The 27,557-nt window shown below is 61.7% G+C and overlaps 3 protein-coding genes and 1 long non-coding RNA gene across 9 annotated transcripts; 2 read left to right on the top strand and 2 right to left on the bottom strand.

Annotated features, from left to right (window-relative positions):
• SERF2 (small EDRK-rich factor 2) lies at window positions 1-4,176 on the bottom strand. Of its 3 annotated transcripts, XM_039493189.1 has the most exons (4): window positions 4,024-4,154; window positions 1,634-1,727; window positions 1,400-1,508; window positions 1-372 (listed from the first exon to the last, which is right to left on the bottom strand). In XM_039493189.1, the coding sequence occupies exons 3-4, from the start codon at window positions 1,471-1,473 to the stop codon at window positions 309-311; spliced, it is 138 nt and encodes a 45-aa protein (XP_039349123.1). In that variant the 5' UTR covers window positions 1,474-1,508; window positions 1,634-1,727; window positions 4,024-4,154; the 3' UTR covers window positions 1-308. The 3 variants fall into 3 exon arrangements, with proteins under 3 accessions (XP_039349123.1, XP_039349122.1, XP_039349121.1); XM_039493188.1 differs by lacking the exon at window positions 1,634-1,727 and having other exon boundaries at window positions 4,024-4,176; XM_039493187.1 differs by lacking the exons at window positions 1,634-1,727; window positions 4,024-4,154 and having other exon boundaries at window positions 1,400-1,627.
• A 70-nt stretch (window positions 4,177-4,246) lies between these two features.
• Window positions 4,247-9,486, top strand: LOC120374014. The gene is made up of 3 exons (XR_005585852.1): window positions 4,247-4,267; window positions 7,022-7,225; window positions 9,226-9,486. It is a non-coding gene; the product is annotated as an uncharacterized LOC120374014 (long non-coding RNA).
• LOC120374012 (peptidyl-prolyl cis-trans isomerase FKBP8-like) lies at window positions 5,385-15,460 on the bottom strand. Of its 4 annotated transcripts, none has more exons than XM_039493184.1 (8): window positions 14,811-15,460; window positions 13,629-13,798; window positions 9,962-10,050; window positions 9,480-9,697; window positions 9,082-9,254; window positions 8,373-8,450; window positions 7,803-7,904; window positions 5,388-5,833 (listed from the first exon to the last, which is right to left on the bottom strand). In XM_039493184.1, the coding sequence occupies exons 1-8, from the start codon at window positions 15,079-15,081 to the stop codon at window positions 5,792-5,794; spliced, it is 1,143 nt and encodes a 380-aa protein (XP_039349118.1). In that variant the 5' UTR covers window positions 15,082-15,460; the 3' UTR covers window positions 5,388-5,791. The 4 variants fall into 4 exon arrangements, with proteins under 4 accessions (XP_039349120.1, XP_039349119.1, XP_039349118.1 ...); XM_039493183.1 differs by having other exon boundaries at window positions 5,389-5,770; XM_039493186.1 differs by lacking the exon at window positions 8,373-8,450 and having other exon boundaries at window positions 5,385-5,833.
• A 376-nt stretch (window positions 15,461-15,836) lies between these two features.
• On the top strand, window positions 15,837-26,339 carry ELL3 (elongation factor for RNA polymerase II 3). Its single transcript, XM_039491837.1, has 12 exons — window positions 15,837-15,979; window positions 17,362-17,403; window positions 18,755-18,882; window positions 20,802-20,965; window positions 21,976-22,220; window positions 22,300-22,424; window positions 22,772-22,862; window positions 23,905-24,175; window positions 24,955-25,012; window positions 25,412-25,583; window positions 25,658-25,702; window positions 25,772-26,339. The coding sequence occupies exons 1-12, from the start codon at window positions 15,845-15,847 to the stop codon at window positions 25,877-25,879; spliced, it is 1,584 nt and encodes a 527-aa protein (XP_039347771.1). The 5' UTR covers window positions 15,837-15,844; the 3' UTR covers window positions 25,880-26,339.
• The last annotated feature ends 1,218 nt before the right edge of the window (window positions 26,340-27,557 follow it).

Genomic DNA, 27,557 nt, shown 5'->3' with positions numbered 1-27,557 from the left:
TGAGGAATCCAAAAGCTACTTTAATACATGGAAGTGGGTCCGATGTGAATAAGAAGGGGGAGGGGCTTCTGCAGCTGCTTGGCTACACGGCGCCAGGCCACCCCTCTGGGCCAACACTGGCTGCACATTGTAGAGTGGGGAGAACGTACATCAGGCGCGGACAATCCTGGCGGGCTACACGCTTTGCATTCTACCAGCAAGAGGGCCAGAAGGCTGTGGTGGGCTGGAGAGGAGGGCAGGGCAAGCACAAAGGTGAAGGGCAGGGATGCTGCCTCACTTCTCCTGGGCCAGACCAAGTTCCCCACACGTTATTTTGGTTGTTCCTTCTTCTCACTGGCCTTTTTCTGCTTCTGCTGCATTATCTCAGAGTCTCTAGTGGGAGAAAAGGAGCCTGTTAGCTGGTGGGCCAGGAGAGAGTAGCTGTGTCTGCTGGGGGCAGGGAAAGCATCTCAGGTTTTCTGGTAGCAAAAGCAATAGGCAGAGGATTTCAGGGGGGAGGGATCGCTCAGTGGTTTGAGCACTGGGCTGCTAAACCCAGGGTTGTGAGTTCAATCCTTGAGGGGGCCACTTAGGGATCTGGGGCAAAAATTGGTCCTGCTAGTGAAGGCAGGGGGCTGGACTCTCGATGACCTTTCAAGGTCCCTTCCAGTTCTAGGAGATTGGTATATCTCCTATTATTATTATAGCATATGAGGGAACTACTGGCCAGAGCAGGAGTGGCAGATCCAGGGCCCCCAAACTTCAGATTCAGGAGAATTGAATTTGGAAACCGTGGGTGGGTGGGCAGGACACAACTAGTTGAGGGAGGTGGGGATACAACAGGGTCTTCTCAAAGCAGTAAGAAGAAACTGGGGCACACAGGTGGGGGGTACATGCTGCTGGAGGACAGGGAGAGCAAGTTACTGAGCATGCCAGAGAAATCTGACTGAGGAAAGAGACAGCATCCCCGAGTGCAGGAGGGAGGGGAAACGAGAAGACGGGGAGGCAGGACACTCAGTCATTGTTATTTCAGAGAAAGCTGAATGGCAGGATGTTCTGCCCGGGGCCCAGCTCTATACACACTGCAGGTGAGAATGCTGGGCTGTGACCCCCATGCTAGCCCTGGGTCCCAGCAGAGGATGGTACTTCCATGGCTACACCATGGACTGACACAGCATGCAGGGGCCCAGGGCCCTTTGAGCATGAACCGCCCTCTTAGAAGGGCACCAAGACCCCGCTTCCTAAGAGCTCTCCAGAAGCAGCTCTGGCAGGTGGAGTTGCTGCAGGGAACATGGGGCTGCAGCCCCAATCAGGAACCTAGGGCCTGGTTCAGTCAGACGCTGTGTTCCAGAGTCACTGGCCAGGAGGTGGAGAGAACAAAGCCAGCCTCTTGCCTCTTCTTCTCATCATGGATAGTTACCTCTGCTTCCGGGCAGCAGCCGACAGGCCGTCATCGCGCCGCTTCCCCTTGCCCGTGTCAGTCTGCTTCTTCATGTTCTTCTGACGGGCCAGTTCACGCTGGTTACCGCCTGCAACGACACCAGCAGAAGACTGACTCGCTGCACCCTGGACGAGATAAGGCCCCATGACCCAGCCCCATCAGACACCAGCTGCCCTCCCGTCTGAGGTACTTCTGGAAGCAAGGAGCACAAGCCTGAGATGAGACGTTACTGGGAGCTCCCCCGGTGCCAGCGCTCAGGCTGGGTTACTGGCACAGCTGTCAGTTCAGAGAATGGTCACTTGACCACCTGTCTTGAAGAACAAACGTGTCAGTATCCAAGGGGCAGCAGCATGGCACTCTAAGCGGATGGTCCCCATGGAGCCTCAGGGAAGGGCTGTTCAGGGTTAAGGAGCCTGACTTGGGCGGGGGGCACCCTGGGTGTGTGCCCTGAAGAGCCCAGTTCATTCAACAGCCGAGGCAGGAGCCGCTGGAGCAGGGGTGCTGAGAACAGTAACTTGTGCCGGTGCGCAAAGTGCTCCACCTAGAAGCCCTGCCGCGCTCTGGCACTGGGGCTGCCAGCCTGCTAGCAGAGGGAGCTGGCGCTGCTTCCAACGGGCCGGGATGCAAAACCCAGGCTCCTGAAGCAACCTTTCAGCCAGCACTGAGAGACAGATCCCTTGGACCCCCTAGGCCACAGCCTCCGGCTCTCACAAGTGGGGCTGCCTACTCCGCCCCCCCCCCCCGCTCCGCACATAACCCTCTGGGTTCCGCTGCTCCCCAGAAACCTCCCCACCAAGCCCTGGGCAGCCCAGCCCCACAGCCCCCTGCTCCCCACATAACCCTCTGGGTTCCCCTGCTCCCCAGAAACCTCCCCACCAAGCCCTGGGCAGCCCAGCCCCACACCCCCCTGTTCCCCACATAACCCTCTAGGTTCCCTGCTCCCCAGAAACCTCGCCCCCGAGCCCTGGGCAGCCCAGCCCCACACCCCTGTTCCCACATAACCCTCTGGGTTCCCCTACTCCCCAGAAACCTCCCCGCCCCAAGCCCTGGGCAGCCCAGCCCCCCACCCCCCTGTTCCCCACATAACCCTCTGGGTTCCCTGCTCCCAGAAACCTCCCCGAGCCCTGGGCAGCCCAGCCCCACACCCCTGTTCCCCATAACCCTCTGGGTTCCCCTGCTCCCCAGAAATCTCCCACCCCCGAGCCCTGGGCAGCCCAGCCCCACACCCCCCTGTTCCCCACATCACCCTCGGGGTTCCCCTGCTCCCAGAAACCTCCCCGAGCCCTGGGCAGCCCAGCCCCACACCCCCTGTTCCCACATAACCCTCTGGGTTCCCTGCTCCCCAGAAACCTCCCCCACCGAGCCCTGGGCAGCCCAGCCCCACACCCCTGTTCCCCATAACCCTCTGGGTTCCCTGCTCCCAGAAACCTCCCCCCCGAGCCCTGGGCAGCCCAGCCCCACACCCCTGTTCCCCACATAACCCTCTGGGTTCCCTGCTCCCAGAAACCTCCCCCCCAAGCCCTGGGCAGCCCAGCCCCACACCCCCCTGTTCCCCACATAACCCTCTGGGTTCCCCTGCTCCCCAGAAACCTCCCCGCCGCCCCGAGCCCTGGGCAGCCCAGCCCCACACCCCTGTTCCCCACATAACCCTCTGGGTTCCCCTGCTCCCAGAAACCTCCCGAGCCCTGGGCAGCCCAGCCCCACACCCCTGTTCCCACATAACCCTCTGGGTTCCCCTGCTCCCAGAAACCTCCCGCGACAGCCTGGGCAGCCCAGCCCCACACCCCTGCTCCCCACATAACCCTCTGGGTTCCCCTGCTCCCCCGACACCTCCCGAGCCCTGGGCAGCCCAGCCCCACACCCCTGTTCCCCATAACCCTCTGGGTTCCCTGCTCCCAGAAACCTCCCGCCGCCCGAGCCCTGGGCAGCCCAGCCCCACACCCCTGTTCCCCACATAACCCTCTGGGTTCCCCTGCTCCCAGAAACCTCCCCCACCGAGCCCTGGGCAGCCCAGCCCCACACCCCCCTGTTCCCCACATAACCCTCTGGGTTCCCCTGCTCCCCAGAAACCTCCCGCCGCCCCGAGCCCTGGGCAGCCCAGCCCCACACCCCCCAGTTCCCCACATAACCCGCTGGGTTCCCCAGCTCCCCCGAAACCTCCCCCACCGAGCCCTGGGCAGCCCAGCCCCACCCCCCTGCTCCCCACATAACCCTCTGGGTTCCCCTGCTCCCCAGAAACCTCCCGCCGCCCCGAGCCCTGGGCAGCCCAGCCCCACACCCCCCTGTTCCCCACATAACCCTCTGGGTTCCCTGCTCCCAGAAACCTCCCCCAAGCCCTGGGCAGCCCAGCCCCACACCCCCCTGTTCCCCACATAACCCTCTGGGTTCCCCTGCTCCCCAGAAACCTCCCCCCCCGAGCCCTGGGCAGCCCAGCCCCACACCCCTGTTCCCCACATAACCCTCTGGGTTCCCCTGCCAGCTGGGCAGCCCAGCCCACACCCCTGCCCCCCACAACCTCTGGGTTCCCCTGCTCCCAGAAACCTCCCGAGCCCTGGGCAGCCCAGCCCCACACCAGGGCCAAGCCGGGGCCGCCCGGCACCTACGGGTCATGGCTCCGCTCGGCTGCGTCCGCTCGGCGGCCACGTCCCGGGCTCCACCCAGCGCCGCTCCCCATTGGCCCGCGGATTGCGTCACCGAGGCCTCAAGCTGCCCAACCGCCACATAGACCCGCCCCCTGGAGGCTCCTCATTGGCTCAAGGCTGTGAGGGGCGGGCTTGTGAGTCGGTTTATGATTGGCTACGGAAAGGGGCGGGGTTGAGGTCCAGGCGCTCTGGGGGTGCTGTGGTGGTGGGCAGATCTAGGCGCTCTGGGGGTGCTGTGTTGGGGTGGGGGTCCAGGTGCTCTGGGGTGCTGTGTTGGGGTTGGGGTGGGGGTCCAGGTGCTCTGGGGTGCTGTGTTGGTGGTGGTGGGAGATCTAGGTGCTCCAGGGTGCTGGGTTGGGGTCAGGCGCTGGGTGCTGTGTTGGTGGTGGTGGGGAGGTCCAGGTGCTCTGGGGTGCTGTGTTGGTGGTGGTGGGAGATCTAAGCGCTCTGGGGTGCTGTGTTGGGGGTGGGGGGGTCCAGGCGCTCTGGGGGTGCTGTGGTGGTGGTGGTGGGGAGATCTAGGCGCTCTGGGGGTGCTGTGTTGGGGGTGGGGGGGTCCAGGTGCTCTGGGGGTGCTGTGTGGGTGGTGGTGGGGAGGTCCAGGTGCTCTGGGGGTGCTGTGTGGGGTGGGGGTCCAGGTGCTCTGGGGTGCTGTGTTGGTGGTGGTGGGAGATCTAGGTGCTCCAGGGTGCTGGGTTGGGGGTCCAGGCGCTCTGGGGTGCTGTGTTGGGGGTGGGGGTCCAGGCGCTCTGGGGTGCTGTGGTGGTGGTGGTGGGGAGATCTAAGCGCTCTGGGGTGCTGTGTTGGGGGTGGGTCCAGGCGCTCTGGGGTGCTGTGGTGGTGGGCAGATCTAGGCGCTCTGGGGTGCTGTGTTGGGGTGGGGTCCAGGCGCTCTGGGGTGCTGTGTGGGTGGTGGTGGGGAGGTCCAGGTGCTCTGGGGTGCTGTGTTGGGGTGGGGGGTCCAGGTGCTCTGGGGTGCTGTGGTGGTGGGCAGATCTAGGCGGTCTGGGGGTGCTGTGGGGGTGGTGGTGGGGAGATCTAGGCGCTCTGGGGGTGCTGTGGGAGGTGGGGAGGTCCAGGTGCTTTGGGGTGCTGTGTGGGGAGGTCCAGGTGCTCTGGGGGTGCTGTGTTGGGGGTGGGGGGTCCAGGCGCTCTGGGGGTGCTGTGTGGGAGGTGGGGGGGAGGTCCAGGTGCTTTGGGGGTGCTGTGTGGGGGGGAGGTCCAGGTGCTCTGGGGGTGCTGTGTTGGGGTGGGGTCCAGGTGCTCTGGGGTGCTGTGTTGGTGGTAGTGGTGAGATCTAGGTGCTCTGGGGGTGCTGTGTTGGGGGCAGGGATGAGATCCAGGTGCTCGGGGGTGGGGGGTGGGGCCTGGGTCCAGCCCTCTGCACGCCCCAATCCCCGTGCTGAGATCAGGCCTGGCTGCAGGGCGCTGGCTAAACAACAGCCACGTTTATTTACAAAAACACACAGGTCACTGCTAAAGTCCTGTCAGCTGGTGATCCTGGCTTCACTGGGAACGTGGCCTGTGGCCTGTGCTGGACAACCCAGGGCTCGCACCTGGTCCCCCCTTTGCTGTGGGAGGGGCTGTAACCCCCCTGCATCCCTCGTGTCCTTGGCTAGTCTCAGCTCCGTGTTGTCAGGAAGATGGAGGTCACCGTGCTGCCCAGAGCCACGGCCACAGCACCAAAAAGCAGCTTCCAGGGGGTGATCTGGAAAAGACAGGAGGCAACTCAGCTAGTGTCCTTAAACGGCTGTGGGCCATTGGGGTCCATCTGCAAGAGGAGAAGAGAGAGATGGAGAGAATGAGCTTCACAACAGCCACCTGCACGGCAAGATCCCCACAAGGCAGCCTGGGGCCATGGGCAGGGGCAGGGCCGGCTTTAGGCCGATTCCCCTGAATCAGGCCTCGTGCCGGCACCTTTTTAATTTTTACTCATCCGGCGGCACTCTTGGGGTCTTCAGCAGCATTTTGGTGGCAGGTCCTTCACTCGCTCCGGTCTTCGGCGGTGGGTCCTTGAATGCCACTGAAGACCTGGAGTGAGTGAAGAACCTGCTGCCAAAGTGCCACCGAAGACCCGGAGCGCTGCCGGGTGAGTACAAATCGGGCCCCACACTTGCTAAAGACGGCCCTGGGCAGGGGTCACCAAGCTCCTTGTCTTGGGAGGAGAGCGCAGCCCCTGTACCTGAGATGGAGGTTCTCTTTCCATTTCTGACTCCACAGGTCATCTGAGTGGGCTGTGGTCTCACTACTTGTGATTCAGGGACAGTGATGCTGACCTGTCTCGTAGGGAGAGGGCGTAGCTAAGGTGGTAGTTGTGTGTCAAGAGCTTTGAGATGATAGAGGCGGGCCAAGGAAGGCTCTGATTCATCTCCCTCCCCACAACCTGACTGCCAGCCAGGCTACTTGTTCCTGCCTTAGTTTCTGGGTTTCATTGCTGGGTTAAAACAACGAGGAGTCCTTGTGGCACCTTAGAGACTAACAAATTTATTTGGGCATAAACTTTCGTGGATTAGAGTGCACTTCATCGGATGCATGAAGTGAAAAATACAGGCGCAGGTATAAATACATGAAAGGATGGGGGTTGCTTTAGCAAGTGTGAGGTCAGTCTAGTGAGATAAATCAATGAACAGCAGGATACCAAGTGAGGAAAAATAACTTTTGAAGTGGTAAGAGAGTGGCTCATCACAGACAGTTGACAAGAAGGTGTGAGTCTCTGCAGCCTTCCAGCCCATCCCTGCACAATGCCAGATGGGGCTGGGAGTGTCTGCATGGGCCCTAGCTAGGCAGGGACCTTGTGAATGGATGTGATGGGGTGTGCAAGCCCCACACTGATAAGGGCTAAGGACCAGCCCTGGGCCCAGACAGTTCTGCCCAGCTGCCCCTCTGGACGTGCTCTCGGTGGAGGCTGAGCTCAAAGGGGGCAGCTCAGCTCAGTCTGAGGGACAGTTGTGTGTTGCAGGCTCCTGCCGAGAAGCTGCTGAGCGCCGGGTGGCCGGGCCCAGGCCCTGCTGCCAAGCCACCGCAGAGGATGGATGGCATTGATGAGCCATGATGGAGAGAGGAAGACCCTCTGGAGGGGACCTGAGAGGACTCCAGGGAGAACGTAAGAGGGCACCGGTGGCACAGCAGAGGAAGCCTGGACAGGAAGTGGGCCAGGGAGCAGGTGTGTGCCGCACATTTTTTAACTACCATTTGGCCCTGGGTTGGAACCTGGTGGAGCAGCGAAGTCCTGGGTTCCTCTACCCAGGCCTTGGCCTCTTGCCACTGGATCAGACACCACCTCCCAGTCCCCCAACAGTGAGGACCTGGGTTCTGCACCATCAGCGTCAGCCCTGGGGAGAGCATAGGGAATTATAAGAGGCCCCACGGCTCCTTTCCGCAGTGCTAGCATCCACCTGCCAGCGTTCTGCTCACATACACCAAAACCAGCAGGCGCCCCCCTGTGTAGACCATGGTCTCCTGTTCATGGGCAACGAGGAAGTGTCTCCACCCAAGAAGAGGTGACACAGCCTCTACCTGAGCCTTCCAGCTGGGAATGAATCAGTCTGGTCAAAGGTGGGGCCTTGGGCCAGGATGACGGGAGTCACAGGTTGGGCAGGTCCAGGTGAACACGGCAGGGCCCTAGGTGAACAGGCTTTGGATGCAGACGCAGGCCTAACTGCGACCAGTGACAGTAATGGGGAGGCAGAGTTCTTGTGCCGGAACAGCACCAGCAGCCTGGTTGGGCCAAGCCTACCTACCCATGCTGCTGGCTGCACCAGGTCGTCCACACCTGTGGGGGCAGGGCGTTCCGGCGGCCCTTTCTGACGCTTCGCTAGCTTTGAGAGCTCAGCGTGAATTGCCTGGAAGAGACCAAGAGAGGACAGCAGGTCGTTAACCCTGGAGGGCTCCACCTGCTTCCTTCTGGAGCATGGAGAGGGGGCTTTTGGTCCTGCAACTGTCATTCCTCCTGTCTCTCAACCCTTTTTTATAATAGGATTTTAAAAAAAGGGTTGTACAATAGGAGCCCTTTTATATGGCAGCAACTTTAGTAGTTCACTCCTGGTTAGTCAGGGCTCCTGGCCTCTATTTCCTGTTCTGCCATTGACCTGTATGACCTTGGGTAGGTCACTGCCCCCGGCCCTGGGGGGGGGGGGAAACAACACTGAGCACCTGGCTAAAGCACTTGGGGATCCCTGCGTGAAATAAGCAGGATACTGGCTACCCCTGGAAATGTGCTGCTTGGCGGCAGTGCAAGGTGAGACGGCTCCAGGGAGAGTGGATAATTTGGGAATTAGCCCCTGGAGTGGGGCCGTTGCTCTGCTCTTTACCTTTGTGGTGGGCTCTAGCTGGAGGGCTCTCTTTAGGATATGCATGGCTGCCTGGTCCTCACCTTGTTCTGACAGCAGCTGTGAGACAGAGGAGACGGTAAAGAAAAGATGGGAAGCAGCTCAGGCGGCATAGCGCTGTGGGGGATGGGACGCAGTGATAAGGGGAAGGGGCTCACATGGAGAGAGCCTCAGATACAGCCAGAGGAAGAGCCATTTGGTTACTAACTCCCAGTACTTTCCTCTTGGCTCCTCTTCCTTCTCTCCTGCTGCCCGTTCCCCCCTGCCCCCTTCTCTCTAGCTCTGACAGTCCCTTTGGGGTAAGGCAGGGGCGCTAAGCCTGGGGTGTGTGACCCCTCAGGCGGTCGTGAGCGGTCAGCCTCCACTGCCAAGGCCCGCCTCCCCGCCTGCAGTTATAAGTGTTAAATAGAAAGACGTGTTAACGGATAGTATCCGGGGGGTGGCACGCAGAGGCTTGCTTTGTGAAAGGGGTCACCAATACAAACGTTTGAGAACCGCTGGTGTAAGGGTCTCCAGCCCAGACTCAGAGCAGTTGGAGAGAGAGAGAGCCTGACTGGCGAGATCTCATCCTGGAACCTGCAGCTCCAATGCTTCTAGTCTCCCTCCCCTGCATCTCCTACCAGCCTTTCCCCTTGTCGCCCGGTCTGTGCCCCAGTCTGCTGGGTTCCCTTGGTGTGGGGCTGGGCTGTACCTTGCCTTTCCTGTAGAGAGCCTTCACGTTGTCGGGGTCGATGTGCAGCACTGCATTGCATGATGCCAGCACCTCCTCAAACAGCTGCAGCTTCAGCTGGGCAGCCGCACAGTTATTAAGACATTTCACTCGATGCTCTTGCAGCTCCTCTTCTTCCTCGGGGCCTGGAGGGACTGGGAATGAGCCCAACAACAATGCGGTCAACGCCAGCTGGGACCAGTGTGCTCTGCAGCTCACTCGGAGCTGCTAGGGAAAGGAGAACGTGCAACCCCAATCCTGTGCCAGCCTCTTATCTCTGACTCTCTTCCCTGCTCATCCCAGACCCTCTTAGGGGGAAGCCTCCAGTTTCCCCTCCACTCAACTCATGTGCCCCAAGCCCAGGTGGCCTCTTATTTTACCTGCACCAGGTGAGTCCAGGATGCCCAGGGCCAGCTGGTAGGATCGCATGGCCCGCTGGTACTCCTCCCGTTCAAAGTGGAAGTTCCCTCGCTCCCTCTTCTGCTTGCTGAGGCTGATTCGCGCAGAGGGTGGCAGGAGCCCCAGATCAGGGCTCTCCCGGATCTGCAGCAGGGTCACCTCATACAGTAATGAGGCATCTGACGGGATATCAGGGTTCCTGGAGGGAGGAAGTGAGATTTTTGCCTTTCCCCAGTACACCCTTCCCTGGGCTCCTGCACTCTGGGAGTCAGGGTGCAGAACCCCTTGGCTTCTGGAACCCCAGAATCACAAACAGTGCGGATAGCTGGGCCAGGACGACAGGACCCTCCAGGCAACCAGCACCAGGATTACACTTTGTTCCTTTTGCCAAAGGAATAGTGAGGGGTGGGCAGCACCTCGCTGCTCTAAGCCCAGAGCAGGGAAAGGATCAACCACAGCCTACCTGCCTAGGTGACCGTAAGCATACAGGAAGCTGGTGAGCAGGAAGGACACCTCTCCTAGCTGCATGGACTGGACACCGAGCTCCAGAGCCTGTAGAGAGGAGGACAGGGTAGAGTGGTTTATTCCGGCCCCAAGACATGCACCCATTGCACTGCATGGAGGCTCCCCTTGGCCCAGCATGCTGCAGAGAAGTTAGAGCTCGGCAGTGCCTACGCTGAGTTCCACCGTCTGTCCCCTGGCATTGAAGGGAGGTGGCTGGCTCCTGGTGCTGGGCATTCTTTAGGGAGTGAGACTAGGGTCTCTACTCCTTTCCGTTGCTGTTGCATGCCAGAGTCAGGGGAGGAATCTGCCCCACAGGGCCCCATTCTTGTGGCATCTGTTCCCTTCCTGCTGTGGATACATGGGTGGAACAGCAAGGGGATGTGGTAGAAAAGGGTGGAAGGGTCAGATTGGGTTCTGAATTGCAGCTGAGCTGCTGGGCCCTGGACCAGTAGCAGAGCTTGGGATGGATATGGGGTTCTCTTCCTCCTGAGTGGGGACTTGCCTCTGGGCAGACGTGAAACTGGGAGTCTCTCTCCTCTGAGGAACCCTGGGGTCAGGATGGGATGGGAAGTCTCATCTACTTCCCCTGCCCCCACCTTGCCCCAAGAGGTGTAGATTCTAGCCAGACCCAGAGGGGCTTCTTGGCAAGAATCATTTTCTGTAGCTGTCCTCACAGGCTTTGAGGTATTGGCTGAGCCACAAGCAGCAATGCTGCAGGATAGGTGTGCGAGCAGGGTGTAAGCCAGAGGTCCCTTGGGGGGGGGCGGTTCTGGCAGCAACACTTGTCACTACACCCCACGTTTGTCACGTATATCCCCAAAGGTGGCATGTGAGCGATCAGTGGGAAGCGAATAACTCGCTGCTCATTAATATTGTGTGATGTCTGTCCCGGGGGGGTACAAACGGTTACGTATGTGCTAGACTTGTGTTCTCAGCCATGCACATGCCCAGTCTGCCCTAGACACTGCAGTGTATTTGCTTGGCTGACCAGCCTTGGCGTCAGGCAGGGAGAATGAAGGTGCATTTATAATCCAAGGTCAACAGAGCCATCTGGCTACCAAGGGGAGGAGGTAAGAAGGCAACTTTCACCAGCGGGCAGGGGAGGAACCAGCCTGACATCTTATGTGACAGGGCACAGCAGTGGTTTACGGGACTCTGCAGCCAGGGTGTAAGTAGTTGAATCAGCGGATTGTGTACAATATTATTGTGTTATACACGTGTATCGAGTATGAAAGCTGATGACACACTGGTGATTACCATCTTTGTAAGGTATCTCTGTTAACACTGTATGAGAAACTGTGGATGCTCACGGATATTCTGCTTTATAGTCTGTGACCAAACAAAGAGAAAACAGGCTGTCTCCCAATGACGTCAAACAAGGTGTGACCAGAAACAACGGAAGCCCCAGTTATATACGGCTCAATGGGATGGGAAGTACACAGCAGGGAAGACCAGCCTCTGGTCATCTAAGTCTGGGAACAAAGCAGTGAGTTTGGGGAGAGAAAAGAAGCCATCTTGGCATCCATCACTGGCCAGACACAAGGGGCTAGCACTCTGCAAGCTGAGAAAGATGAGTCCTTCAGCCAAGGGGGTTGGAGTCTCTAGGAACTGAATATAGGTGAAAAAGCTGCTTAGGCAAGGGTCTTTCATCTAGGAAGCCAAGGGAAACCAGTCCCTTATACGTCTGTGGAAGGTGACTGAGGGACAGTTGGCCATGGCTGGAAAGAAAAAGATTAGTAAGAAATCTGCCTTGAACCAAGGCTGTAGCTGGTTGAGTTAAGTCTAGGCCACCAGAGAGTGTATTTTACTTGAATCTGCTTGTAATCACATTGGCTTTATCCCTTGTACTTGAACTCCCATAAGGGCCTTGCAGAGGGATTGCTCAGTGGTTTGAGCACTGGCCTGTTAAACCCAGGGTTGTGAGTTTAATCCTTGAGGGGGCCACTTAGGGATCTGGGGCAAAATCAGTACTTGGTCCTGCTAGTGAAGGCAGGGGGCTGGACTCAATGACCTTTCAAGGTCCCTTCCAGCTCTATGAGATAGGTAGATCTCTCACTTTTGTTAATAAATGTACTTTACTTTTAATCTAAACCAGCCCCATGCTGGGTTTGAAGTGAAGTGATTGTTAGCAGCTTGTTGCCTTAACTGGAGTTGTGTTTTTGTCTCTTTAAAGGAGCAATGGAGCTTATTGCTCCTCTGAACGTTCCTGGAGAGACTAGACACATCAGGACAGACGGTTTTGGGGAAACTTGGGACTGGGGTGTGGTGGGACACTTGGTGAACAGTCACCAGGGCTGGTGGAGACCTGAGCATGTGGGGTGTAACAAACCAGGTGCTGGAGTCAGGGATTGCTGACCCAGAGCTGCTCAAGGCACAGACACCCTGTGTGGGCTTGTCTGCTGGCTGGGAGAGTCAAGACAGGCAGCTACAGCAGCAGAGTGTTTTAAGGCCCTCAGGGTTACAGGACAAGTGCTGAGAGAACCTCAGACTAGTCTGAACTGCACCCCAAACTGTGACATGGGACCTATGGCATTAACCCAGCCTGGGGGGCAGATGAGTCAGCCCTCCCGTTGTCATGGCATGTGTTACACACCAGTAACATGCTTGGCTCTGCAGCAAACACCAAAAGGTAGTCAGTCCCTGTGCCTGAGGGGGACTCCCAATCAGGGGAGCCCACAGGGCAGGGGCACCCTGAGGAGCAGCTGTTGGGCTTTTGTCTCTCTCCTCCTCAGCTCTGACTTTGCCTTGTGGATCTCTCACATTTACCATGGGGCTGCTGGTAGGAAGCAAGAGCCACCCCAAAGTGCATATCCCCTCTGGGCATTCTATCTTGCATCTAGGTGGGGCAGGGACTGGCTCCATTTTCATCCCTGCACACAGCTTTTAGCAAGTGATCACAAGAACAGGACCTCGGTGGGGCCTGCAAGCCACTGTGTCAGGCTGGATCCTGTGCAACCCCCCAACTGTCTCGCTCCCTCCTTTCCAGGTTCAGTTACTACTGACCGGGACCCATTGCAGACTTGTGTGCGTGTGGGTGTTTTAATAGGATTCTAGGGCCTACAGTTGGCTGCTGCTTCAGTTGACACTTAGGCATGCACCATAAATGCCTGGGTTACACGCCTGTGGGCACGCTGGCTCCAGGGACTGGAAGGGCCCAGGAAGGATTTTTAGACCCAACAAATCCTGCACTTGGCAGGAGGTTAGACTGGGTGACTCTTGCAGATGGGCCCTTGTTACCCTGTGGATCTGTGATTCTCGCTGGGTGGACTGGCCCCCTGGGCAGCTTTCCAGCCAGTCAGCCCTTCCCATGGGCTGAACCCAGGCGCTGGGAATTACCTCCAGGAGCTTATTTGCCTCTGTTTATGCCCCAGCTCTGTAAGGGGCCAGAGCAGCCAGGAAGAGGTTTTGTTACTGCCTTGCTCAGCCAGCAGGGGGAGCACAAGTGTGTTGTGTAGGTTTTACAGTCTGTTTCTTTGCAATAGCAAGATGGGATCAGAAGAACATGGCCACTGATGCCTATGGCTGGAGTCGGGCATTTCAAAACTGGCAAATGCCAACCTCCAGGGACACCAAGCCATCCAGCCTCGATGGTGACTCTGTCCTTAGGGTGCCGGAGGAGACCAGACCTGTATGACGTCCCCCTGCTCCAGAATGAAAGTCAGCTTCGGGTCCTTCTCCACCAGGCTGCCATCCTCCAGGACTCCCAGCAGCTTCACAGTCACCTCCTGGCCCGGCTGGGGTCTCCTGGCCTCTCCTTGGCCTTCTCTCACCAGCAACTTCCTCAGGAATCTGTCCTCTTGGGGAAGCAAACAGGGAGAGGGGAATCAGCTCAGGGGAGCAGGAGCCCCTGCCGCAGGACTTGAGGGGCTCCACTGGGCAGAGAGGGACCCGTTCTTCCCACTCCAGCCAGGGGCACTCCTCACTCTCACTCCCCATCCCCTCAGGAGACCCCTTCATTTTAGACCCCTTGTTTTAGTGCTTCTGCTCTTGGCTCTGCAGCATTGGTCAGCGAGGGGGGACCTCAAGGAGGTGACTGCACTTCCCTAAGGGCCACTGTGCTTTATTATGCATATTACGATAGCATCCAGATCGGTGCCCCACAGGGCTGGGCGCTGCATAGGCACCAGGAGAGATGGGCCCTGCCCCAGAGTCCACAGTCTATTTACACCAGGCAGAGCCAGGCTGTGAGGAGAGACAGGCCAGGAGAGAGGAAGCAATTTGCCCAAGGTCACCCAGTGGATCAGCCAGAATTAGAACCCAGTTCTCCTGAGTCCCAGCCCCACGCCCTGCCCCCCAGCCTGCACCGTTTTATATGCATGTTTCTCTCAGCAGCAAGTTTGTGGCCTGGAAACCGGCCCAGTGCCACTGAAGCTCTGCTGCTGGAGTTCAGGGCCACCCCCCCTCTGCCCAGCGTGCTACTCAGCAGCTCTGACGGGGCCGAAAATGCCCCATGCGCAACACTTGGTGTCTGTGCACCCAGCAGAAGGCTCATCCAAGCCACGCTGCCCCAGACTGGCTAGCCGAATGGCACTGTGCCAGGCACAGCTGGCCGGCCAGAGACCCATCATCCAGCAGTGCCATGTCCCCATGCCGCACTGCAATCCAGTGCCAGCCGGGGGGCAGCCAATGCCAGTGTGGGTGCTCCGGGAGCCCGTCAGCTCTCTGCCTTGCTCTCAGGAGTAACTCAGGAGTTGTGCAGTTGAGAGGATGGGGGGCGGATGGGAGCTTCCCCAAAAGTGGCTCTGGGGTCTTGTTTTCCAGTCACCCCTTCCTACCTCCCCTCCCCCTAGTCCTGCTGACTTACTCACCTGTGAGATCTGCCCAGCCAGCGGCAGCGAACAGCTTCCCGAAGCGGCCTTGCTTTGGCCCCAGCACACGCTCCAGCCCCTGGTAGAATTGCTGCTCCTCCTCCTGGGGCAGGGGGGCCTCCACTGTAGTGTGGGGCAGGAGGAACCTGACCACCCTCCCCAGGCGAGGGCTCCGCTCCAGCTCCTGGGCGGCTCGGCTCGCCGCGGGTTCAGCGGATGCTGGCGGGTCGGCACGCTGGCTCTCCGCGGCCTCCTTCCCCACCCGCGACATCTCCGGAGCCTCCCGGGCTTTGGCCCTGGGAGAGGGGTCGCCTGGCTGCGGGCCGATCGCTCCCACGGGCACCTCCGCAGGCCCCGGCCAGCCCCCCGCAGGCTCGCAGCCACCCGGGGAGGCTGCGGCTGGGGAGGGTCCCTGCCCGGCTCTAAGCCCATTACTGCATTTGCCGGGCTGATTAGCCTAAGCCCCTGCAGCCCGGGGCCCGGCTGCGCTAAGCCCTAAGCTGCCCGGCCAGGGCTGCCGGGAGCTGCCCCTGGGCCCGGGGGGGAGCCGGGCTCGGCCGCAGGGTGCCCAGCAGCGGGGCCCGGGCACGGGAGGGCTTGGGGGGCTCCTGCTGGGGCCGGGGCCCGATCCTGGCCCCGGCCCCTCTGGGCCTTCAGTGAACGGGGCGGGGAGGGGGGGCTGCGGGCCGGGATCGCACCGCGCGGGGAGGCTGCTAATGCGATTAGCGGATTGGTTCGGGCTGCCCCGAGAATAGCCCCGGCGGGCGACCGCCCCGCCCCCATGGCCCCGCCCCCAGCCTGGCTCCGCCCCGAGCACCGGGGGCTCCCGCAGCCCGGCCCCGCCCTGCCCCGCCCATGGCCCCGCCCCGAGCGCCGGGGCTCCCGCAGCCCGGCCCCGCCCCGCCCCAGGCATGGCCCCGCCTTGCACAGGCCCCGCCCAGCCACGGCCCCGCCCAGCCTGACCCCGCCCCCAGCCATGGCCCCGCCCCGAGCGCCGGGGGCTCCCGCAGCCCGGCCCGGCCCCACTCCCAGCCATGCCGTGGCCGCGGGCGGAGCTGTCCGGGCGGCTCCGGTACCGGGGCGGCTCCCGCGGGCCCCGCCTCAGCCTCCTGCACCTGAAACTCACCGACCCGGCGCTGCGGGCGCTGCGGGACTGTCAGCGGCTGCAGGTCAGCGCCCCCGGGACCGGGTCAGCGCCCCTGCCCCACGCCGGGCCCGGGTCAGCGCCTCCCGTGCCCCTCCCCGGGACCGGGTCAGCGCCTGCCCCATGCCGGGCCGGGGCAGCGCCCCGTGCCTCCCGGGACCGGGTCAGCGCCCCGTGCCTCCCGGGACCGGGTCAGCGCCCCCGTGCCTCCCCGGGACCGGGTCAGCGCCCCCGTGCCTCCCCGGGACCGGGTCAGCGCCCCCCTGCCCCACGCCGGGCCCGGGTCAGCGCCCCCCGTGCCCTCCCCGGGACCGGGTCAGCGCCCCCGTGCCCTCCCCGGGACCGGGTCAGCGCCCCCCCGCCCCACGCCGGGCCCGGGTCAGCGGACTGGGTCAGCGCCCCGTGCCCTCCCGGGACCGGGTCAGCGCCGCCTGCCCCACGCCGGGCCCGGGTCAGCGCCCCATGCCCTCCCGGGACCGGGTCAGCGCCGCCCTGCCCCACGCCGGGCCCGGGTCAGCGCCCCCGTGCCCTCCCGGGACTGGGTCAGCGCCCCCGTGCCCTCCCGGGACCGGGTCAGCGCCGCCCTGCCCCCACGCCGGGACTGGGTCAGCGCCCCGTGCCCTCCCGGGACCGGGTCAGCGCCCCCCTGCCCCACGCCGGGCCCGGGTCAGCGCCCCCCCCGTGCCCTCCCCCCCGGGACCGGGTCAGCGCCGCCCTGCCCCACGCCGGGCCGGGGGCAGTGCCCCCCCGTGCCCTCCCCCCCGGGACTGGGTTAGTGCCCCCCCGTGTCCCTCCACCTCCTCCCCAGGACCGGGTCAGCGCTCCCCATGCCCCTCGGGCTCCCTCCCTGGCTGGGTCCGGGTCAGCGCCCCACACCTTCCACCCCGGGACCGAGTCAGCGCCCCCTCCCTCCCGGCTGGGCCTGGGCCAGCACCCCCTGTGTCCTCCCCCTCCCCCGGGCCCTCCTGCACCTTCCCCCCAGGACTGGGTCAGTGCTCCCCATGTGCCCCCATCTCACCCCCGGGCCCTGCCCACCCCCCCCCAGCCTGGGACCAGGCCCGTGCCTCGTCCCCCCCGTGCCCTCCCCATCACCTCACCCACGGCCTGGGACTGGGTGAGCGCCCCCTTCCCAGCCATCCCCTCCCAGACCGGGCTGGCAGCAGCCGGGAGGTGATGTGTCTGTTTTGCAGGGAGGGTCGGTAACCATCAGAACCGTGTCCTGAGGGGCCTGCTGGAGTCTCTATTGCTGGCCCTGGCCCAGAAGCTCTGCTGCAGTTCAGCCAGGGCAGCCCCCCGGCCAGCGGGGGTGGGGGTGGGCCGTGGGGTGACCCAGCTGTGGGGGGGTCCCTGAGTCGCAGGGGTTTGGACAGGTGCAGCCGCTAACTGTCCCTCTTGTTCTGTTTGCAGGGCTCAGCCCAGCCTGTCATCGCCTTCCAAGGGAGCCAGGGGGTGAGTGGGGCAGGGCTCCCTGGGGAGCGTGCGACTCCCTGTTTGCGGGGGTTGAGGATGGGGCCCTCGAACACACTGCGTACGTGTGAGACGGACGCCAGCCCAGCCCCACTGGCTTTCCACAGCCCTGTCTCCACTCCCGTTTCCAGCCTGGGTCTGCCAACCCCAGCCGTGTTCTGGGCCTCTCCCCACACCCGCAGCCCAGCGCCACTGGCAGCGAGCTTGGAGCAGCCCCTCCCTCATGACCCCTTGGGCTGGCTTGGGCGAGGGCAGCGCTTGCTCCTCCTCACACGAGGCGAGGGGCTGGGAGCGGAGCGAAGCAGGAGAGATGATGGGGCAGGGGGAGCGCGGCAAAGCCCTGCTCTGGGGGAGGTGCAATGTGCAGCCTGCGGGACCCGGGCTCTTGGCAGCTGCGAGGGGGATGGGGTGGAGTGATTGTGCTTCTGCATCCCGTGGCCTTGGCAGCTCAGGGCCCTGTAGGCTGCCTGCCCCTGCCGGGCCCGGCTGAGTCTCTTCTCTGCTGTTTCCTGGGGGCTCTGGGGTCAGGGATTTGCCTCCTTCCCCTTTGGCTCCGGGCTGCTGCAGCACCTCAGCTGCGCCGTGCTCCTCGCTAACTAGCTCTGCAGGGGATTCCTGCAGGGAGCTGCTGCCTGAAGCTCAGAGAAGGGTCCCTCTGGCCTTTGCCTGCAAACACAGTAACAGTCCCCTCGCAGGGGGGCTGGGGGGGCAGATGTTGGGCTGTGAGCTCAGCAGAGGCAGTTGGAATGAGAATAGGTAAAGCGCTGGATCCCTCCATGTGTCCCCGCCCCAAGGGTGTGTCTGGGGGTGCCTGCCCCATGTACCCCCCCCCCCCCGCCTGAGCGGGGGCACAGAGCCCCTGGCTTGGCCAGCCGTTCCCTGCCCAGAATGCCAGGCCTCCCTTCTGTTCCTCCAATAAGAGCCCCATCCCCCCAGCTGTGTACCCCACTGCTGGGAGTAAAGCCACTCCAAGTCTCTCACTGGGTCCCCCAAGTCTGGAAATGGCCCAGCGTTGTAAGGGTTAAACCTCTGCTGGTGATCTGCCCCTGGAGAGCTGCTGCTAAAAGCAGGCTGTAGCCTCATGGGGGGATCCTGAACCAGACAATTAGATGGCAGTGCTGCTGGGCCCGTTGCCTGTAAACATGGGGTCTGGGGAGCCCCCAGTCCCCCTCCCTGGGAGAGCCTGGAGCGTGTGCAGCTGAGCCCAAGGAGAGCTGCCAAGTCCCAGGCAGGGATGGGGATGTGGGGCAGGAGGAGGATGCAGAGGGGCAGGGACAATGCAGCTCCCCTGTTCTCAGTGCCCCACTCCATGTGCTCCCTCTCTCCTGGACAGTACATCAAGATCCCCTGTGGCCTGGGCAGCCCTGGGGACGGAGCTCGCCTCTTCACCTTCTACCTGTCCCGCTACAGCAAGGACAAGCCGCAGGCCAGCTTCGACTGCATCCGGCAGTACGTCTCCAGGTGAGTGAGTGGGCAGTGCCCAGCCTGGAGCTGCTCTGTGCCCCAGAGGCCCTGTCCTGGAGACTTCCTGGAACTGGAGGCTTGTTTCCTGCCCTGAAGCTCTAGGCAGGTAACCAGCTTGTGGCTGGGGGCAGGGCCAAGGGCTTGTGGGAACCTGACCTGAGTAGGGGCATGGCCAGCGCCTGAGTCGAGGCAGCTCAGAGGGGTGCGTGTGTGAGGCTGAAGATGGGGCGCAGGCAGTGGGGAAGGGGCTGGGTCTGCTTTGGTGTCAGGGAGGGGGCTGGCTCTTTGCAGATGCACCTGCCTGGCCATGCTGTCCAGTGACAGTTCTGTGTGGAGCTGCAGCCCCTGCTCTCCCCAGATCCACTGGGGCACCATGTGCCAGGAGCTCCCTGCCTGTGCAGCCCCCACTCCCCAAAGGACAGCGTGGGGGGTAGCAGTGACCAGGAGGGGGCTGCTCTCCCCACACTGGCACTGAAGCTGCTCCTGAGCAGAGAACAGTGCCGAGGGAAGGGGTGACTGACACCCCCGGGCTGGTCAGCAGGGCGGGAGGTGGCTGGGAGCTGCCTCAGCGTGGAGGGAGCAGGCTGCGTGAGTTGCTTGGTGAGAGCTGCTGTAGTCTCAAGCAGCCGATCCCCTAACTCTTCCCACTGACCTGTGCTAACTTGGCAGGGGGGGCCCTGCCCTGCCCTGCCCTGCTCTGGGGGTGGTTGCGGTCCATTCAGGGTCAGGGAGGAGTCCTTGGTTCCACTTCAGAGCCACATGCCAGCCCAGTGCCCCTAAGTGGGGAGGGGCCCATCAGCCTCACCAGCCGGAGCCTGCGAAAGAGGCGGGGAGGTTGGAAGGCAGGCAGCAGGGCTCTGAGAACTACTGGCCTGTGGGAGGGGCAGCCCCGTATCCCTGCTGACTCCCCTGTGGGGCATCTGCAGAGACGGTGCTTCCATTCCAGAATGCACAGGAGAGACACCCTCACCGAACCGGTGCTGTGACCCCAGCTTTGGAACAGTCTCTGGGAGGCAGTTCAGTGAGACGGACCCCAAGGGGCCTCGCTCTTCCTCCAGGGCAAGCCACGCAGCGTCATCGCCTCCCTAGGCTGCATCTCTGGCCCTTCAGCCACTCTCGCTGAGCAGAGCTCGTGGTGGGAAGCAGTCCCACTGAGGCAGACCCCTGAGGGAGACTTGTACTATCTCAGGAGCAATGCAGCCCCACCAGCATCTGCAGGGGCACTCACCCAGTGCTGAGAACGTTGGTTTATAGTCGGCTGGCACCCAGCATAGGGAGGCCTTTGGTAGCACAGAAAACGGACAGTTACAGCACAGTCTGTCCTGTCAGCATGGAGCTAAAGCCCTGTCCCTCTGACCCCTCTTTGTCCCAGGTCAGGTGAGCCCTGACTGCTTCCCACAGCCCACACTTCACTTCCACCTCAACCCTCCATCCCTCAGTCCTTTGTTCTCCAGCTGGGCAAACTCGGCTTGGCTTCCAGCAGAGAGGTGGAGCCATCCATGGTCCTTAGTTGTTAGGTATTGAAGTCCTGGTGACTGGATTTGCTGTCATCTTCATGGTCTCTATTGATGAGGTGCCAGCCCAGTGCCATTCACACCTGTGCCAAAGCCCGCCTTTTCCCACCACCTCGTTAGCAATGCAGCATGGAGGGGAAACCGAGGCACGCAAACTAGTCATACACAATGTGACAGAAAATCTCCACTCCAGCACAGCAGGAGGCTGCCCTGGGGAGTGGCCGTGTTGGGCAGGGACTGGGGATGAGATGAGACAAGATAAGGGCACATCACCTGCTGTGTGGTAGCGAGTGCCCTCCTGGTCTGGGGGGGTGTCTGGGCCCCCTCTCCTTGACTAGCTTCTCAGCATGGGCTAGCAGAGAGCAGGGGCCAGGCCAGTGACACAGGTTTCTGTGCTCTCAGGTTGGGTCAGAACCAGCTGGACTGCGTGGGCAGCATCCAGGAGAAAATCACCGTCTGTGCCACCGATGACTCGTACCAGCTGACGCGGGAGCGTGTGTCCCAGGCGGAGAAGGAGGCGTGGAGCAGAGCTGCTATCGAGATCAAGCCAGCAGCCCCAGGCCATGGTAAGGCAGGATCCTGCCACAGTCAGGGCGTGGCTCACGAGTGGGGCTGACCTTGAGATGTGGGAGGAAGTGCTGAGAGAGCAGAGCAGCCCCTCCCACTCTGCGTCTGGGCATGGGGCAGCATGTGGCCCGTGTAAGTGCTGGCAGCTGGCTCTGTGCTGCACATGGGAGAGTGAGGCTCACTACAGCGCCTGCCTGGAGGGCTCCCATGGCCAAGTCTCTTTGTCCCACGCCTTGCGTAGCCATTCTGTGCCCAAGGGAACAGGGGCGGCTCTAGAAATCGGGCTGCCCCAAGCAGCGCGGAGCGCTGCGCCGCCCTTCCCCGGTCCCGCGGCGGGTCCCCTCTTCCCGCGGCTCCGGCTGAGCTCCCGCCGGCATGCCTGTGGCAGGTCCACCGGAGCCCGGGACGAGCGGACCTGCCGCAGTCATGCCTGCGGGAGCTCAACCGGAGCCGCGGGAAGACGGGACCCGCCGCAGTCATGCCTGCGGCAGGTCCGCTCGTCCCGGGCTCCGGTGGAGCCAAATGCCGCCCCCCCCCCCCAAACGGCCGCCCCAAGCGCCTGCGTGGCGCGCTGGTGTCTAGAGCCACCCCTGCAAGGGAATCAGGCCTGCACCCTGCTGGCTGCACTGGGCCTGCTGGGCGGGGTTGGCAAGGCTGGATTCAGGAAGAAGCTGGGGGCTGAACTGGGGCTGCAACAGCTCCTGGGTGAGCCCAGCCTCTCTCTGGGTGTGGTCTCACCTCCACAACCCCTGCCCAGTCCCCCTGAGCTGCGCGTTGGCTGCAGCAAAGGTGCCAGGCCTCAGCTTGGCAGGATTTAGCCCAAACTCACAATGAAGTGGAGGGACCCAGGGGCTGCAGAGGAGAAGGCTCTTGCGCCAAGGGGGCCAGCTATGGGCACGCAGAGAGGAGTCAGGTACTAGCTGGGAGATCTGGGATGAGAGGCCTTCGGGGCACATGTGGAGGGGTTAGTTCTTTATTAGCAGCCATTTGTGCATTGATTCCTCTGCAGGTAAATGTGTCACCATCCCAAAGAAGCTGGGCATGAGCACCCCATTGAGGAAGTGCCCCACTGGGAGCCCTGCTCCAGGGGGCAGGAAATGTAGCCCCATGGGGACAGATCACAGGGTTCTTGTGAAATGCCTAGTGCAGCTTCTGGCTCTGCGGCCCCACTGCAAACATGAGCTCCTGGAGCGGCTGGACAGGGTGCAGATCTGCCTGAAGGACAGGGCCCAGCTGCTGCCCATGCTGGAGGAGGTGAGTGTGGGTAGAGGGGGCAGCGCGGCGGCTCCTGCCTCCTGAGCTCTCGCTGACTCTGCTGCTCTTGTCCACGCAGGTGGGGCAGCTGAATCCCCGGGAGAGCAGCTACAGTCTGAAAGAGGAGCTCTTCGGGCAGGTGCAGGAGGACTGGCTGGGCTACACGGCCGAGGAGCAGCAGCAAGTCAGGCAGCTCCTGCGCAGGTGCAGCCCTGGGCCAAGGGACAGAGAGCTGCCCTGGTGCCCCCAGGGTTAATGCTGAAGTCCCGGCTGGCTCTGGGAAGGGGCTGGATGTTTCAGAGCAGGGGAGGGTTGCAGGGCACTCCTGTGTGTACAGTTGGCTTCAGGCAAAGAAGGCTTCACAGCCAGATGGTGGGTTCACACCTTGTTCCCATCTCGTGTTCTGTGCCATCCCCACACCAAGGCCCTGACCACAGCCTGCCCGGCCCCATGGCCTCGGTGCTGGCAGGGCAGCTTCTCTCCTGTTCTTGGGGGACACACTGCCTTGGCCCATGGTAGCTGCCCCAGAGATCTTCTCTCTTTTGCTCCAGGAAACAGGCCCAGGGAGCTGTGGCCAGGCCCTTCTTGGTGCCTCTGGAGTGCCCGTCTTGCCAAGGTGCCAGCGGAAGGCCCTTGGGCGTGGTAAGTATTGGTGGTACGAAGCCTTAGGCAGATGGACGCTCTGGCGCAGGATCCAGAACTAGGCAAGGGCAGGAGAACAAGGGCTGAAAACCTGCTAAGGCTAAATGTCCAGAAATCTGGAGATCACCAGCATGGCTTAATATCCCAATTTTCATATCTGAATATGCATGGATTTATTTGCAGAGATTGCACATGTCCTCATTACCAGAACTGAGCTCATTTACAGATACGTTGGTGCCTCTTTTTGAAGCCATGGTGCCCCCCGTCCCCCATGGGGCAAGATCAACTCCTCCCCACCACAATCCAGAGCTCAGTCATCCTCCTCCACTAACGCTGGGCAGACTGGACACCTCCCCCTGGTTCAGGGCCACTGTGGCCGCCTGACCACCCCTAGGCAGGCTCCACCCACCACCCTACTGCTTAATAGCGCAGCACAATTCCCCGAGGTCCCAGCTGCAGCAGGGAAGCAGCTGTAGGGTCATGGGAATGCCTGTGCCCAGGCCACTGGCTGGGCAGCTCCCTGAGGCTCTGCCTTGGGCTGAGTCTTTCCTGGGCTGGGAGGGGGCTGGTCCCAGCTGCGTGCTTGGCTCTGGCTGGACCTTGCCCCTTGCTGTGCCACTGTCACTAGCTGTAGCACCAAGTCTCTGGCCTTGGGTGGGTTGGGGGAGCAGGCTGTAGTCTCCAGCTGGGTAGCTGGAGTCCTGGTGGGCAGCCTGGCTGCAGGGGCGGGAACCATTTGTACAGTGGGGAGCTGAGAGCCATTGAACCAAACTGTAACCCTGTGGGATGGAAACACTGCAAGCCAGGGGGTGCAGCAGCCCCCCGGCATCCCAGTTCCAGCACCTGTGCCTGTCTGGCCTAGAGCATCAGTTCTGCCCTCCAGAGCGGGGGGGTGAGAGTGCTGCATGTGGGGAGGGGGTAGCCCCATGGGCCATGATGAAAGGGGTGGATTCCTCCTTGCTCACCTGTTTCCGCAATGAGGGCTCCAGCCTGGGGGGTGAATCCAGGGCAGGCCCCACAGCCTGATGAGTTTTTCTTTCAGAAGCGGCTGGCACTGCTGGATGCCTCGGACCCACAAGGGCTGAAGAAACCCTGTGCCCAAGGGCACCCCCGCAGCTCTCTGGGGTCCCACCACAGCCTGCAGGAGCCTGGCCTGGAGCATCGGAGGGCCCACAGCCAGCAGCAGCCATGCCAGCTTCCCAGGCCCAGCGCAGAGCTGCAGAGCTCAGAGGAGGAGCCGAGCGACGGGGAGGGAGGTGATGACTGGGAAGAGGGAGCTCTGCGCCTGGAGCAGCACCTTTCTGCCCTGCAAGGTGAGGGGCTGTGCTGCTCCCAGCCCACCACAGGGACATCCTGCTGCCAGCCAGGCTCTGACCCACCTTGTCAGCCGTAAGCACCCCTAGCCAGAGCTGTCTGCCACATAGGGCTGCATGGCCCCCAGGCAGTGAGACCCAGGGGGGGCTGAAAAAGGACTTGGGGTGAGCCCAAAGCGAGGCTCACATCAGAGCTTCAGGGAGGGGGAAGTTGTGGCCCCAAAGTACCCGCTAAAGTCAGAGGGAGGAGTCTCACCCCACGGTCAGCAGGGGGCGCCCTAGGAAGGAGGGGTCCTGGGTTCTGTTCCCAGCTCTGTGACACCCTGAGCTGTTGGGCCCCCCCTGCCAGGGATACGGGGTGGGGGGGGGTGATGAGGCTGGTCCCTGCACAGCGAGCCCTGCAAACCTGCTGGTTAATGCTTGGGGGGCTGGGACTCAGCCCGTGAGCAGTGTGTCTGCTCACTGCTTCCAGGGCCACGCGCTGGGGGTGGGAGGCGAGTTTTGCTTCCCTGGGGCAGGTCATGGCAGTGCTGGGCAGAGCCCCTGCACCTACCACTCTGCGCGTCATCAGGGCACTGTCCCGTCCCTTCTGCACACCAGCATGGCTGAGGGGCCCCGCCTGAGGCAACGCAGGTGGCTGGAGCTCACAACTTTGCAGGCAGCTCCTGCTGGGGTTGTTGGTGGCTCCGTAGCCCCAAGGAATTGAGGGATGGAGGCTGGGGCTGGAGGGGAAATTACTTTGAAGAGTTTCTGCCCAAATTCTTTTCCTTCCTCCTCAGACAGCAGCTCCCGGGCAAGCCCCCTGGCCTCCTTCGCTGAGCTCCCGGATTACTGCCGGTAAGCATAGCCGGGGCACATCGCTCCTCCTCACCCGGGTGACAGGCTAGCCTCTCAGCAGATACCATGGTGGGGGCTCTGTCCCAGCTCCCACAGCCTGGGGCCAGGCTGAGCTGCAGCTTCCCAGCCTGTAAAGTCCAAGTTGTAAATGGAATCTCAAAGCTGGACAAGAAGCAGACCAGGTCCCGCTCCCGAATGGGCAGTGGTGTGACAGCACCACCTGCTCCTGGGCAGTGCCCACCTTTTCTCTTCCTCACGCATAGGGAAGCTGGGGGTCAGGAGCTGGAGTTGCTCCTACCATGCAGCATTCTGGCATGTGCACCTCATGCAGAGCCCCTGCTGCTCAGTTCACCTGCCTTGATGGAGGGACTAGTCAGTAGTTTCTCCTGGCTGTGCTAGGAAATACAGAGCCATCTGTTCAGTGGAGCAGCATCACGCCTACATGGAGGCGTTCAGTGCAGATTACGCAGAGTACCGGCGCCTCCACACCAGGATTGGGACCGTGAGCAGGACATTCATACAGCTGGGAGCCAAAATCAAAACGCTGCCACACGGGACGCAGGAGCACAAGGTGAGGGTGGGCCGGGCTGGGTGGCAGGGCAGCGTGCCTAGGCCGAGTGCTGAGTCAGCTCTCTTGGTTTGCAGGCAGTAGAAGACAGAATCTTACAGGAATACCGGAGGTTTAAGCAGGTGAGGCTGGCAGTGGGGGGCTGGGGCTGATGCTCCCTGGCAGGAGCTGACCTGGGCTCTCTCTTGCAGACCTACCCCAGCTACAGGAAGGAGAAGGACCGCTGCGAGTATCTTCACCAAAAGCTGTCCCACATCAAGGCCCTCATCCTGGAGTTTGAGAAGACAGGGGCTGCCTAGAGGAGCCTCTGGTGCTCTGAGCCTGCAGCCTTCCCACTGCAGGGAGCAGGGCCCTGCCCGTTCTCCTTTCCCTTCCGGGCGGGGGTTAGCGAACTCTCCTGTAGTAGTACAGTAGTTGCAGTCCCCCAGCCATTTGACTGCTCTGGGGTGTGGGGGAGGGCTGCAGGACAGAGCATGTGGCTGCCACAAAGCACAGAGCGTGGGAGATGGTCTTAGTGAATCGTCCCCGGTGAGCTGCTGTCTTACCTGTCCCAGCTCCCAAGGGCATCCGGGCTAGTGGTGCAGCTCCAGATCAGGCTGGGTGCCTGTGTCCTGCTCAGGGGGGGCAGCCTGTACCTGAGCTCTGCTCGTTCAGGGCAGGATCCCTGGCTTAAGGCTTCTCACAGCCAGCGTGGCTCGGCCTTACTTGTGATAGGTGCAGCCTAAGCTGCCTCCTGGAGAAAGTGGCTTTTGCCATCAAGTGGGACCTGCCACCTTCCTTCACTGGCTCCCTCCCGCCTAGGAGCTGAGAGCATGGCAGAGCCTTGCCCCCCAGGGACAGTCTCAATCACTAGCGCTAAGGGCACCATGAGGAAAGGGGTCAGTCAGTGCTGGGGTCTGATGACTGACACCTGCTGGAGCAGTGTGTGGTAGCAGGAGTTGAGGGGACAGGGAAGTGCTGCACATTCCTTGGCTGTGCACCCCACCTTGGGACCCTGCTGACATGGCTATGTGGAACTGCGGGGGAGGGGAGAGAAGAGATAATGGTGCTTAGGGTCCCTTTGTGCCACAGTGCAGGCCCCGGGAGTTCTGCCTTGTTCCTGGTTTATGGCCCTGGGTGAAACAGTTCATTGTACAATGTGTGGCTGTGGCCTTCCCCCTCTCCCAGCACCTGTCAGCTCCTCCGGCTTTGAAAGTAACTAGCCTGACCCAACCCCGCAGGAGAAACTGATGTGTTAGGGCTTGGCTGGGGGCCTGTGATTCTGCAACTCTTTGCCTTAATTACCAGCTGGCCTCAGGGGAGGGGAAGGGCCCTCACGTACAGGCTCTGCTGCCTTGTCCAAGGAAGCGTTTGTACAGCACCACAGGGCTGTGATGAGGGTTACTAGGCACTAGATGTAATATAATTACTGAGCCACTTAGCAGCCAAACTGCCCCTCTGCCAGGGAAGGGGCCAGGGTGGGCCAGCTGAAGGACGGGCCTAGCTTGAGCAAATAGGAACATTCAGACAAATGCTCTATGGGCACTGCATTGCCAGGGGCTAGGTGGGTATTGGCTGTTCACAGCTGACAGGCATTAGCCCCCACAAGGCTCACCAGCCCCTAATTTATTGCCTGTTCTCCACAACAGCTCATTCCCTGGGGCTGTGCCCCCTCCCAATCAAGGGGGTGGGAGGGACAGCTGCCTACCTGTAGCCAGGGCTGTGGTTCAGTCTCTGCTAGGGGGCTACAGCAGGAGCCCAGAGGGAAATGCTCAATCAAAACTGCCTGACCCCCACCCAGCAAAGACAGGGTAGCAGCTGCTTTCCCCGCAGTGGTTTAGACCTACACTGGTGCTGGGCTGGAGGAAAAGCTATGGAACAGCAAAGCCAGTATCGGGGGAGGATCTTGTAAATGCTGTTGTGCAAGCTACTGTATCCAGCGTGTGCTCCAGTAATAAAGGTGTAGACACCCCCTCTGGTGTTTTGTAAAACACAAGT

The sequence above is a fragment of the Mauremys reevesii genome, linkage group 10, assembly GCF_016161935.1.
Source record: "Mauremys reevesii isolate NIE-2019 linkage group 10, ASM1616193v1, whole genome shotgun sequence".
Lineage (NCBI taxonomy): Eukaryota > Metazoa > Chordata > Testudines > Geoemydidae > Mauremys > Mauremys reevesii.
The sequence above is the reverse complement of the archived record's forward strand: the minus strand, read 5'-3'. Positions and strand labels throughout refer to the sequence as shown.

Excerpts from the sequence above, each read along its gene's own strand:
- LOC120374012 (XM_039493183.1), bottom strand. The coding sequence starts at position 15,081 with ATGTCGCGGGTGGGGAAGGAGGCCGCGGAGAGCCAGCGTGCCGACCCG. Across the intron at positions 10,051-13,628 it reads AGCAGGGGGACGTCATACAG|GCTCTGGAGCTCGGTGTCCA; the intron begins GTCTGGTCTCCT and ends TCCTCTCTACAG. Across the intron at positions 9,698-9,961 it reads GCTTACGGTCACCTAGGCAG|GAACCCTGATATCCCGTCAG; the intron begins GTAGGCTGTGGT and ends TCCTCCCTCCAG.
- ELL3 (XM_039491837.1), top strand. The coding sequence starts at position 15,845 with ATGCCGTGGCCGCGGGCGGAGCTGTCCGGGCGGCTCCGGTACCGGGGC. Across the intron at positions 22,863-23,904 it reads GCGGAAGGCCCTTGGGCGTG|AAGCGGCTGGCACTGCTGGA; the intron begins GTAAGTATTGGT and ends TTTTTCTTTCAG. Across the intron at positions 24,176-24,954 it reads GCACCTTTCTGCCCTGCAAG|ACAGCAGCTCCCGGGCAAGC; the intron begins GTGAGGGGCTGT and ends CTTCCTCCTCAG.
- SERF2 (XM_039493187.1), bottom strand. The coding sequence starts at position 1,566 with ATGGGGCCTTATCTCGTCCAGGGTGCAGCGAGTCAGTCTTCTGCTGGT. Across the intron at positions 373-1,399 it reads GCTGCTGCCCGGAAGCAGAG|AGACTCTGAGATAATGCAGC; the intron begins GTAACTATCCAT and ends TTCTCCCACTAG.